The sequence below is a fragment of the Nyctereutes procyonoides genome, unplaced genomic scaffold (genome assembly GCF_905146905.1).
Source record: "Nyctereutes procyonoides isolate TBG_1078 unplaced genomic scaffold, NYPRO_anot_genome, whole genome shotgun sequence".
NCBI lineage: Eukaryota > Metazoa > Chordata > Mammalia > Carnivora > Canidae > Nyctereutes > Nyctereutes procyonoides.
In genome coordinates this window covers 17,825,730-17,839,657 of record NW_026575120.1, presented here as the reverse complement: position 1 = coordinate 17,839,657, position 13,928 = coordinate 17,825,730, and the positions used below count along the sequence as shown (strand labels likewise).

The following is a 13,928-nucleotide window of genomic DNA, read 5'->3' as shown; positions in this document are numbered from 1 at the left end:
AAAACACTAATGTATAAGGGTAAACTATTTTTATGTACTTAGATTAAAAGGTGAAACCAACTTTGATGTGGGTACAGTGAGAATAAAATGGTTAACATTTTTAATTCAGTAGTCAGAATTTGTGATTAGTAATTAAAACTTTTTTATTGGAGAGGGATTGAAACTGTATTTCTAAATCTAATTACTGCAGTCAAGATTAACATAATAAGGGATTCCACAGGAACAGTTAAAAGATACAGGCTTTTAAGATGAAGACAGATTAGAAATAGTTGCTTCTCACTGTGAGTTTTGACTTACTACTTAAATCATGTGATGTGAGACTAAAACATACCACTTAATTTTTTATATTATTTAATTTTTTAGTCCAATTTTTATTACAATAACAATTTACCATTTAAAACATTTTTTAGTGTATAATTCAGTGGCATTGAGTATATTCACAGAACTTTGAAACTATCACCACTATCCATTTATAGAACTTTTTCATCATCTCAGAGTCTACTCATTAAGCAGTAACTTCCCATTCCCTTTCTTCCAGCTTCTGGTAACCTCTATCCTACATTCAGCCTTATGCATTTAACTGGCTTCTTCATATAAGTGGAATTATATAGTATTTTTGTCTTTTGTGTTATACTACTTGATTTTTTAAAAAATGAGTTGCAGTAATTATAGATGAACATAAGTTTTTAACAATGTTTTTATAATTCTTTATTGATATTTTGTGTTTAAGGAAGAATGATGTGACCATTATTGCTTAGTTAAGCATCTTTAGGTATTATAGGGAATCTTATATGAATTACGTACTTTCATACTCTTAATATTAACTATGTTAATTTATCTCAATAATTGCCAGTGGCTATTAAACTTGAGAAAATTTGTAGCTTTTAAGAAATCATGTATCTTTATTGCCTGGTAGCTTATGAAATGATCTTTTAGAGGTTCCTGAAGTCTTAAGTGTAAGTTTACATGTGCAATTTTTTTCCCTTGAAAATTCTGGTGGTCATAAATTCTAGAACCAATTATTCATTTAGTCTTGAGAGAACTAGAAATAATTACATAGAACAAAATAGATTCTTGACTATTCTTTATGTCAGTGTTTAAGAACAGAGACCAAAAGATAGATTTGAGTTCCTCAGAAAATATTAGAAAATGGAGACAGTGACAAGTGCATAATGGTTTCAAAAAAATTAAAGACAAGTCTTTGGGGGAAAATGAAAATTGGATTTTCAGATTGGAATGTCTCAGATGGGGCAGCTCCGGTGGCTTAGCGGTTTAGTGTGGGTGTGATCAGCCCTGGGTGTGATCCTGGAGACCCAGGATCGAGTCCCATGTCGGGCTCCCTGCATGGAGCCTACCTCTCTCTCTCTCTGTGGCTCTGCCTCTCTCTCTCTCTCTGTGTCTCTCATGAATAAATAAATAAAACCTTAAAAAAGATTTTGGAATGTCTCAGATGATGTAGAAATATTTAAGATATTCTAAATGATTGTGTCTAAAAATTCATTTCTTTCATATAAATTTCATGTAGCAGAGATCATTGGGCAGAATTTTTGCTATTTTTGTTAAGAGCTATTTCCTTTTTTTTTTTTTAAGAGCTATTTCCAAAAGCAAAAGTCAAAGTCAAATGCTACTCAGCTTGCCTATTTACTTATCAGAGCATCTACCTTGTATTTACCTCAATGCTGCCATCTGGTGATCATTATGGAGATCTCCGCATGATGCTTAAGGCATCCTAAGGCAACAGATGATACAAGGTGCAGTTTAAGTGACTGCTGCCACAAATCTCCTACTTTGGGAAAATTGAATGGAAGTGGGTTGCTGTGGCAAAAATCTTAATTTAGTTATTGATCCCATGAAATTACTTTGTGAGATTACTTTGTAAACATTAGGGCATTTATATATTATTAAGATGTACACATCTTTCTCAGGCTCCTGCGAACTCATTTTTCTAAGCTAGTATTTTTATTATAATTTATAGTTCTACAAGGTAATTTAATTAAAGTATTGAACACTTACTGGGTACATGCTATATATTAGACACTATTCTTACTAGGTCCTAGTCCTGTTCACAGTACCAGGAATACAGTCCTGAACAAACAGATAGAAATCAGAATCTTCTTAGAGTTTATATTTAATGAGGAATAAATAATAAGATACACACAGAATATGTATATTAGTGAAAAGAGTTAAGGGAAAGAAATAAATCAAGGAGGGATATAAATTATTATCGTTGATGAATTGTTTGATGCATGGTCAAGGAAAGCCTTACTGAGAAAAGGGGACTTTCGATTAAAGATTGAAAGGATCTAGGGAAGAACATTGCAGGTAAAGAGAAAGTAATTTCAAAGGCCCTGTGATTGGAGCATCTGACTGACTTGTAAAGAAAAAGCAAGCAAGGAAGCTGGAATAGAACGTAAGGGGGAGAAAGCAATAGAAGATGGGTCTGAGAGGTAATTTGTATTTATATCTGGGGGTGCAGATCACATGGGGCCTTGTAGTTCATTTGGCATTTAATCGAGAGTGAAAGCCACTGGATTGGATGGAGGGTTTGGCAGCCGAGTGATGTGCTCTGATTTACCTTTTAACAGATTCACTGTGGCTGCTGTGTTTAATGAAATGTAAAGTTTTTTTTTTAAACTTTTTTTCTTTTAATTTTTATTTATTTTATGATAGTCACACACACACACACACACACAGAGGCAGAGACACAGGCAGAGGGAGAAGCAGGCTCCATGCACCGGGAGCCCGACGTGGGATTCGATCCCGGGTCTCCAGGATCGCGCCCTGGGCCAAAGGCAGGCGCTAAACCGCTGCGCCACCCAGGGATCCCAAATGTAAAGTTATTTGCTACAAACTTTTTTCTTGTTTTATTAGCTGTAGGAAAAGATTTATTTGTATAGACAGGAAAACAGCAAACTATAAGACTATGCTTGGACAGGTCCAAGAACAGTGACTATGTTACATTGCATATCTCTCCATAGATCTTTAAAATTGTATTCATAGATTATCAGTTGTTAATTATATCTTTGTGATACAGTAAAATTGAAACCAGAGTTTCACTTGGAAAATGTTATAAATGTCTCCTCACTGTCCTAAAATCACCCCAGTACATTTCAGGTTCAAATCTTACAATAAGCCCAATGTAGTTTTAGCCCTTTCTCACTTATTTTCATGCTCATTAATATTTTGGGAATGAGAATGATCTGGAGCATGCCTTTTTATGCTCTTAACAGTATTTAGGCATATTTTTAAATCACACAGTCACTAGTAAGTAGTGCTGTTTGATCAAAGAAAAACTCAGTTTTATATTGTAACCTAGATGATTTATTTAGCCACTTTTGGGGGCTTGTATTCTTAACAGCTAAACTGACTAATGTTATTTTGTTCTGTTATTATTAGTTTTTGTTCATTTTGTTTGATAGCTGAAAAATTTATCACTTTTGTACGTGGTTATATGATGCCAAAGAGTAAACATCTTCAATGTGAAATGTTTAGATTAAGGAAATTATAGCTGCACTGCCCTGTGTTACTGAAAGCTTTCTATGTAATTTGAGTCTGTTTGGACCAAAGTCTGTATTTGACTTAGCCAATATCTTTTCAGCCTGTCTGGATTTTCATGCTGTAAGTATCAATACTGCACGACGAAGTTATGTACCTGAAACTAATATTACACTGTATGTTAATTAACTGAAATTTCAATAAAACTTTAAAAAATATCAATATTGTTTGAACTTAGGTAAGGTTGTCATTACTGAGAACAGTCAGCAAATTGTTTTATATAGTGAGTAGGCAAGGTCTAATACTGTGGTCATTTGATAAGTATCAGAATAATTGAGTTAGACTATCTACACAGCTCTAAGTAACCAAGCAGCCAGTTTATCTAAATTGCTACCCTCCTCCCCTCACCAAAATCAATGGGCAGATTTAAATGACCTTGGTTATTTTGTTTTGGGAGAGGAAAAAAATCTAGTAATGTGAAGCATTGATTGTGTGTGTGTGTGTGTGTGTGTGTGTGTGTGTGTGTGTGTATAAAACAGCAGTAATGTTACAGGGAATATACAGTAAACTATAGGGACAGTTTTGCTAAGAATTTCTTAGGTAAGATTTTAAATAACACTTTCTGCCACTGGGAACTTTATTTTAGTTCTAGATGGTGAAGACATATTTGAAGGCAGATTGTTACATAGTTTTAATTTTTGAAGACTGCATTTCCTATGCTGAAGAATAACAATTTATTTTTCAGACTTTGTTTTTTCTTCATCCTGTATCTTTGTTTCCTTAAATGTGATGTAATCTAACTCTGAAAGTAGCAGCAGATTAAACTAGTATTTTGCTATTACTAATGTACATTATTTTTTTTTCTTTTTACTAATGTACATTATTTGTAGTAACTGAGTTTAAATTATAATCTGTTCCTGCTCTGCCCGTTAGCTTATTATAATGTAGGCTTTTCTATCTCAGCCACAAATGCAGGTTACATAGGATTCTTTATCTGATCACAACTTGTTCCTTTTTTTTTTTTAAATTTAGTTATTTAAGAGAGAGTGTGTACAGGTGGGGGAGGGGCAGAGGAGGAGAGGGAGAGAGAACCTTTTTAAGAAGATTTATTTATCTATCTATTTATCTATTTATCTATCTACTTATCTATTTATTTACTTATTTACTTATTTACTTATTTACTTATTTATTTATTTATGGTAGACATAGAGAGAGAGACAAGAGACACAGGAGGAGAGAGAAGCAGGCTCCATGCCCCGGGAGCCTTATATGGGATCCCGGGACTCCAGGACCACGCCCAGGCCAAAGGCAGGCGCTAAACCCTGAGCCACCCAGCGACCCACCCCCACTCCGCCACCCCCAGAGAGAATCTTAAGCAGACTCCCCGCTGAGTACAGAGCCCAGGAACCCAGCGTGGGGCTCTATCTCATGACTCTGAGATCATCACCTGAGCTGAAATTAAGAGTCAGATGCTTAACTGGCTGAGCTATCCAGGTGTCCCTCAACTTACACCTTTTTAAACCAGACTACTGAGGTAATATAATGTACTTTATGTGTGAAAATGGTATCACTAGTTTAGCACTAGTAGGTCATTACATTGATTTATGTCCATATCCTACTAGTAGACCTACTTTTCCATTTTCTTATCTTATTTTAAAAAGAGGATAGGGTGAGGAGAGACCCAAGAAGAGTTAACACATTCTTTGATCTTCACCATCTCTAAGATGATTTTTGTTGCTTTATTGAACAAATTCTTCTGACCTGAAGTTCTTCCTATCTACTAATACCATATTTTTGCTTTTTTTTTTTTAAGTGTTTTACTTTTTTTCTGTAGTCAGCTAGAGTGTAAACTCTATGAAAGTTGGGACTTTGGCTGCCTTCTTCACCACTGTTCCCTCAAATGTCTCTGATAGTGCTTACTGAATATTAGAATTGAAGCACATTTGTGATTTGAGGTTTCCTTTATTAGCTAGGACTTTATACATAGGGAAATAAAAAATTCCACCCTGTGGACCCTGGTGTTCAATCCTTTTACTTCCTACTGGATCTTTATTTTCAGTTCATCAGGATTCCCTTGGTACCTTAACTTCAAATATTTTTTGTCAGCCCCCTTCTGCTTATGCTGTCCAGCCTTAACTTTGTGGCCCATCATTTTAGTTGACCCTTCTTGAACAGCTCAGCACTCTGACCACTGTGTAGTCGAAATTCCATATATAACTTTAAGCTGTACAGAACTTAACCTAAATTGCCTATTGTTGACCTGAAGCTCTACCAAGAACATAACAATCAATATATATGTATTGTATATGTATTATATACTATATTTTTAAAAGGATTTTATTTATTTATTCATGAGAGACACACACACACACACACAACACACACACACAGGCAGAAACACAGGCAGAGAAAGAAGAAGCAGGCTTCTCACAGGGAGCCTGATGTGGGACTCGATCCCCGGACCCAGGATCACACCCTGAGCTGAAGGCAGGGCAACTGCTCAACCACTGAGCTACCCAGGCATCCCTATACTGTATTCTTATAATAAAGTAAGCTAGAGAAACAAAAATCTTAAGAAAATCATAAGGAAGATAAAATACACTTGTAGTAGTATACTGTAAAAAATCTGCTTATTATAAGTGGATCTGGGTAGTTCAAGCTTGTGTTGTTCAAAAGTCAAATCTATTTCTATTTGCATTCTAGTAGACTTCACCCTTTGGCTTATCTCCTCAATCTACAGCTCTCTGATTTTGTCAGTCCAAGGCTTCAGAAGTGTTAAGGAAAGTTGTATAAGCATTTTGGTTGGAAATACTACAGATTGAACTTTCTGATCTTAGCTATGTGGTTAGGGCTGATTGACAGTTTTATTTTTCATCACTAATTGATCCTCTTTCATCTTCCACATAGAGATTTCAAGACTTTTTTTGTAAATGCCCAAACCCATACCCATCTACTTCTGTTTAAGCAGGTAATACTGTCTTCTATTTTAGTGAAGAGATTGAGCCATTTTGTAGGGGCTCCATCAACTTTTCTCCCTTCTATTTTGAGTTTATTCTCTATGTTAATACATATTTTTCTGATTCTTTCTTGTCTGAAAAATATGTGTCCACTTTTCATTTTGATAGGAGGGTGTTTTCGTTATCTTTGTTCTTGGACCCAGCTAATCTTACCTGTCAGTTTTCTCAGCCAGCTTTCACTTTCTCATGCTGTATCTAGCCAATTCCTGCTCCACTTCTGACAGGCGATTTTTATTTCCTATTTTCCAGAAATAATGAGGCTGTCAGAAATGAGCACCCTCAACATCTCCCTTTTCCCACCATCTCACCTACAAACAATACGTCTACATCATCTTATATTATAAAGTCCCTTTATCCTTGCTTTAAAATTCTTCCTTTTTTTTCTTTCCAAAACCAGTGTTATCCAGTAGAGCTTTCTGTAATGATGGAATTGTTTTATATTTATATTTCTGCTAATACCATAATCACTAGCCACGTGTGAAGGTTGAGTACTTGAAATGTAGCTAGCGTGATTGAGGAATAACATTTATTTTATTTCAAATTTCAAATAGCCACGTTTTACTGTATTGAACAGTGCAGCTTTAAATCTTACTATATAATATATTCCTATTATTTCTTGTTTCTTGAATGTCTTTGATCATGTGTGTCTTCCACATTGAAATAGATTTAACCTTTCTCATCTTAAATACCTAGAGCATATCAAAACCCTTCAACATTTTTAAAAGCTATCTCCTGTCTGCTCTCTGCCCTTCATGGCAGTTTGTTGGTTTCTATGAGTTTAGTTCTTATCCTGTCACTGAAAAAGGTTCACTATTAGTGAGATCTCCAACCATTTATTAGTTTACAATCCAGTAGATATTTTATTTTCCCAACATTGATTGTTGATTGCTCTCTGCTTTTTGTAATTCTTTTGTCATCACTTCCTGTCGGTTCTGTTTTACCTCAGACTGATGCTTTTTTGTCTCTCTCTCTTTTTTTCCCCTAGGATGCTTCTAAATGTTGATATTCTTCTGTCTTAGATTTTCTTTTTTTTTAATATTTTATTCCTTCTGTCTTAGATTTTATCTCACTTCTCCAGTGTCTTCCCTTTGTTCTCTCTCCTTTACTACAACTTCACTCCTCCTCCTCACTGTCAGTTATCACCTAAATGTTGCTGTCTTTTATTTTTTATTTTTTTATTTTTTATAAAGATTTTATTTATTTATTCATGAGAGAGAGAAGTAGAAACACAGGCAGTGGGAGAAGCAGGCTCTGTGCAAGGAGCCTGATGTGGGACTTGATCCCGGAACTCCAGGATCACGACCTGGGCCAAAGGCAGGCGCTCAACTGCTGAGCCACCCAGGGATCCCATGTTGCTGTCTTTTAAATCTTTCTACCTTGTTCTTTTAAGTTTCAAACTCCAGTGTCCAAATCACCGATGGTATTTCTTTCTGAATATTTCAAAGGTAACACTATCCTACTTTATAGATGTTCATTAGTTTAAGTTTAATAATTCTAATAAAACATACAGAAAAGTGCACAGCTTGTAAGAATATACCTTAAATATTATTAACTTCATGACACCACCATCCAGGTCAAGAAAAAGAACATTACCAGTACCTCAGAAGCCAATTTACTACCTCTTCTTTCCTCTCTAAAGGTAACTGGTGTCTTGACTTACAACAATATAGAACTGTTTTTGAACTTTATATAAATAAAATAATACAGTATGTATTCTTCCATGTCTGTTCTCTCATTCAGTATTGTTTGCGATAGTAATCCATGTTGTTGATTGTAATTTGTTTATTTTCATTACTGTTATTACTCTGCTGTATGGATATAGCACAGTTTATTTGTGCACCCATTACTGGTTATTTGGGAATTTTTGTTTGAGTAAATTTTGTTATGAATAATGCTGTTCTGATCATTTTTGTTTATGTTTAATCGTATGTGTGTGTGTGTGTACTTCATTTAGTGGATATATAGTGAGGAGTGGAAATGCTGGGTCATATAATATGCTTGTGTTTAATTTTAGTAGATACTGCCAAATAGTTTTCAGAGTAGTTTTGTCAGTTTATATTCTTGCCAGCAGTGTAAGGGTTCTGTTGTACTTCCTTTTTTTTTTTAAATTTTTATTTATTTATGTTAGTCACACAGAGAGAGAGAAAGAGGCAGAGACACAGGCAGAGGGAGAAGCAGGCTCCATGCACCGGGAGCCTGACGTGGGATTTGATCCTGGGTCTCCAGGATCGCGCCCTGGACCAAAGGCAGGCGCCAAACCGCTGTGCCACCCAGGGATCCCTCTGTTGTACTTTCTTATCAACACTTAACTATTGCTGGTCTTTAGAATTCTAGCCATTCTTGGATATCTGCTTCCTTGATGGCTAATGAGGTTGAGCATCTTTTCTTATGTTCTTTGGCCATTTATGTATTATTCATATGTTTGCTGTTTTGAAGTGCCTGTTGAAGTTTTTTGCCTACTTTCTTTTTTTTTTTTGCCTACTTTCTATTGAATTGTCTGTCTTCTCCATACTGACATGTACGAGTTCTGTATGTATTCTGGATAGAAGCCATTTGTTAGTTAAATATGCTGTTAGTAGCTTCCATTCTGTGACTGGCCTGGTAACTGATAGCTTACTTCCAGTTTCTACTCCTCAGGGAAGTCTTTCCTGACTTTACTCTCCCGTTCTTTTTCATACTCCTTTTTTTCCTCCAAATATTTATTTAAATTTTAATTGGGAAAGGATGTGGCAATCTTTACCACAGCCACAATTATTAAGACAACTTCTAGCTGTTCATCTCTCATTTTATCTCTTGGATGAGCAATACTGTTAACTTGCTTGTGTTGAACATTATTGACGTACCATCCAACTCTCTCAGTACTCCATTTCCTTTCCAGGTTGTTTCCTCTAACAGCCACTTTAATATTGGTGTTCTGACCTTAGGTCTCTTTTTTCTGACTGTTCTCCATGGGAGGACTCATCAACTTTGAGAATCCTAATGCCATTTTGAAGATATTTGATTTCTAGATTTTAATTTCCAGGCCAACCTTTCTCTTGAACTCCAGATCCCTGTTTCGTAAAGTCCATGGGCATTGCTATATAGATGCTCCATAGGCATTTTAAGCTCAGTAAGTCCCAAGCTAAGCTCATCCTCCTCCTCCCAAGCCTAATTCTTTATTTTCTTTGAATACCCCGTTAAGGGGGCTTCGCTGTCAAATATCTCCAGAAGAACTAGAGTCTGGGAAGCCTTCCCCTGACATTCCTTTCTCCTAGTTGATTCCCTTCCTCTAGTACTGACAGACACTTTCTCTGTTGTCTCCAGTAGACTAAAAGAATCTTGAGGGCTTTATATCTCTGTCCCATATAAATGGTTAAGATATGACAGGGAGTGCCTCTAACTACATCTAACATCAAACTCAGCACCTGTTTTTCTCCTGATTTTCTTCTTTTAAAATGACTTAATGTTTCATACCATCTTTTCATTAGGTCAGTCATATTTAACTCATTTCTTTCTATCAACTTCCATAACTAGTTGATTGCCTAATCCCATAGCTTTTTTTTCTGTTCCCTTTTCTAAAAAAAAAATTTCTTTTCGGGTTCATCTTGTCTTCAACAGACTATTGTGGTCATTGTTTAAATTTTCTACCTATCTTTAGGTTTTCCCCCATTTGTCTTTGATACTGCTACTGGATTTTTTTCCCCTCAAATACAGGTTGGTTCAATAGCCTTCTGTTACTCTTCTCTTCTTGCAGAATAAAGTCCAACGTCTTTATAAAACATTCAGTGGCAATCTTCACAAACTGTTGTACCCATGCCCCTACACTTATCACAGAAACCATATTCTTTAAGCACTGGCTTTAGCAGACTGCACACCTAAGTTCATCTTGTTTATACTACTTGTACTGTCTTTCTCTGCATCCTGTGGGCTGGAGGGCAGGGGTAGTGCTGTATAGGAACGTAGAAACCTAGTTTTAAACTCAGTTTTAACAATTATTATCAATTGTCCTTGGACAAACTTCTTAGGATCCCATAGCACATGGTACTAATACTTAATACATGTTATCTTCCTCTTTCAACCTTTTTCCTCCAAACCACAACTGAAATTTATCTTTCTCATTTGTACAGAGTACTTACTGTTTGTCTCTTCTAGCACTTAATGTCTGCTGTCTTAATGTGGTGCTTACTTCTGCACATTTTATCACTTCTCCTACATGACATACTTTTTAAGGGTTGATACGGTGATTTCTTATGCTTAATTCAGTTGAAATTTTTAAAATCTTAGGTGAAGGATTTGCTTTGTTTAATCCATACTGTGTCATTTAGTTTCAAGTGACCAGTGTGGTTGTGATCTGACTTTTTTGGACCAAAGCTGTCACTATAAGGACTAGTTATAACGGTCCAGCCAGAGCAGGTTTTGTAAAAACTCCCTTACTTAGTTGGAGATTAGGAGAGTGATACAGTTGTCTTAAAGTTACATAGAATTCTCATAGGAATTTAAGACTGTAATTTTAATGGCTTTGTATTCATACTAAAAAAAGTACTTGTACCTGAGTGAATTTTTTTTCTTTTTAGCCCGTTGCTGAACCAATCCCCATCTGTAGTTTCTGTCTTGGTACAAAGGAACAAAACCGAGAAAAGAAGCCAGAGGAACTCATCTCCTGTGCCGACTGTGGCAACAGTGGTATGTAATCCCTTGGATTCCTTCTGACGTGTGCTGTCAGGCAAGAGGGAGGTGTATTTAACTGAGGTGGTATTCTTGCTCCTTATAAAACTAAGACTTTAATTTGATTCTGGTTTAAGGTAATTGAGATGAACTTCTAGATTAGGGAGGAATTTAAATGTATAGTTGAAATATTTTATTTAGTTCTTTTAAACCAAGTCTTAGTTTTGTTTTTTTTATAAAAATCTTTTCATAGACTTATTTTTTCCTGTTGGTCTTTATACTTGACTATCAAACATCTGTTCAAATCACAGCAATCAGTTTGAAATTATTGCTAGTTTCTTTAATAATCACTACTTATCTTTCTTAATTTATGCATCGGGCTTTATGAATAGAACCAGGATGATAACAGATTTGTTTTTCTTGATAGAAACTTACACATGTCACATTGGGAAATGGAATGTTGACACTGCAATTTAGTGAGCTGTATGAAATCCTGGGCTCTAAAAATGATTTTGCAAAGACTCTCCTAGTTTGTCAATTCCAGAGATATTCTTGGTCTACATTTTCAGAACTTACAAGTTTTTGTAGGATAGCCTTAGTAAATCAACATTATACATTATCTTTGATCATTGGCTTAATTTTCAGTGTTTTATATTTGTAGCAATCATGATTTAGTCGAGAAACCAGAAACCACTCTAGATACTTCAAGAGGAAAGAAATTTAATACCAGGACCAGATGTTTGTGAAATTATTAGAAGGGCTGAAGAGGAAAGCTCTACGCTGGGCTTTAAGGACCGATTCTGGAATACTACAGAACTGATTCAACAAGGGAGTCACTTATATCTGCCTCCATTTGGAAGAAGTGGAAGCAGGAGGCTGCTGCAGGATTGTAGCTGGATATTGAAAGGCTGAATTTGGCCATCACCATAATTACCTCTGGATAGCCATTAAGGTGAAGAGTGGATGGGTACTGGCATTCCTATGACTTTATCCTTAGAAAACAGTCAGTACCAGGAGAAGAGTGGTCTTTGTTTCATTTTTCTCTTTCAAAAAATCACTCAAACACATCCAGTTAGTAGAACTTAATTCATACCTAGACCCTAGCTGCGAAGGAGTCTAAGAAGTACAGTTTTTAGCTTTTTGTTTTTTATTTAATGTAATTAAATAAAAGAGAAGGCTTCAGAAGAAGGCAGGAAGAGATCTTGAGTGGTAGGTGACCATATCCAGCGTAATATCACAAACCAAAATGAACTCTGGATGGATTTTTACAGTTAAATATAAACCATAAAATCACAAAATATTAGGTAAAAATGTAGTGACATATCCCACAGTGCAGTGATTTCCAAACTATTTTTATAGTAGAATCCTTAAGAAATCATATGGAATCTAAAATGGATCTGCTCAGGTGAGGTAGGAATAAAATGGGGGTGGGTGGGGGGAGTTGTGTTATAGCCCTGCCTTCTAAGGCACATTATATTTGAGGTGGTCTCTGAGTTCTTTGCAATTTGAAAACAATAGAAGGAATTTTTAAAGAACTATTAAAATAAACAATTATTGGTTATCTATTGCCTTAGACATAAACTGCTCCAAATGTAGCAGCTAAAAGCAACAGCATTTTAAAATTCATGTTCCTGTTGGTCAGGAATTTGGGAATGGCTTGCCTGGGTGGTTTTGACTTGGGATCTTTCATGTGGGTGCAATCAAGATTTTAACTGGTACTCAGTTATCTGTGGGCTTCCATTGCACGATGACTGACTTACTGGGCTGGCAAGTTAATGCTGCCTGTTCACAGAGAGCCTCAGTTCTTTGCCATTTGAACAACTTCTTCAGGCTGCATGTGTACCCACAATGGCTGCTGAATTCTCCTAAGCAGGTATTTGAGAGAGCAAGATGGAATCTGCAATATCTTTTATTACCTGGCCTAGCCTGTCGTTTCAGCACACAAATTGGCCCTATTCATTGTGGGAGGGAACTACACAGCGTGTCATTTGGTATTCTTGCCAAAAGGCAAGAATATTTGGAGGGCAACTTGGAGCCTGGCTATTATAGTAGTCAAGGAAGAGAACTGTGGACATAGTCATATGTATGACAGTTGATAATTTCCAAACTGAGAACTAAAATACCCAGAATTTTAAAAAAAATTTAAAAGAATTATTTGGGTAAAATAATTGCATTAAATATGGTAAAGGGCCAAAAGCTATAAAGTGTGAAGAGCATATTTACATTTCAAGCATAAATTCCAAAGGTCAGAGCCTATGAAGAGCTAGTTTATATGAGAGAAAGTTAATTGTTGAACATATTAGGAAAACATTTAACCTAAGTAATGATAAGCATGCACACCAGCATAGCAGTGAAGTGTCATTTTATAACTTTTATAATAATAAAATTTGAAAGATAAGAACCCAAACGTAGAGCTGATGAAATAGTGGTAAAATATTTGTACATGTCGTAGCACTAGATATTATATCAGAGGGTTCAGAAACATGTTTTTGCAGTGTATATCTACGTCTTAAGCTATAGAAATGTTTCTTTCACTTCACTTAACCAATCCCACTTTCAGGAATTTATTTTAAGGAATTAGTCTAAAAGAAGGAAAGAATCTGTAAACATAAAGTAATTCATTGTAGTGAATTACAGGTAATAGTTTAAATAGTTAACAATAGGGAAATGGCCAGGTTATAGGGTATTAATTGAGTGGAATTATTCAGTTTAAAGAATATAAATATAACGTTTACTTGACTAAAAGAATGAAGAAAAGCAAAATGAAACTGT

The 13,928-nt window shown here is 35.6% G+C and overlaps 1 protein-coding gene across 2 annotated transcripts in view; it reads left to right on the top strand.

The window, feature by feature from the left end:
- Positions 1–13,928, top strand: part of KAT6A (lysine acetyltransferase 6A) — a 115,602-nt gene that overhangs the window by 50,486 nt on the left and 51,188 nt on the right. For both annotated transcript variants that reach the window (XM_055335154.1, XM_055335153.1), the window contains exon 3: positions 11,066–11,174. In XM_055335154.1, coding sequence (XP_055191129.1) covers positions 11,066–11,174 — 109 coding nt within the window. The remainder of the gene's footprint in view (positions 1–11,065; positions 11,175–13,928) is intronic.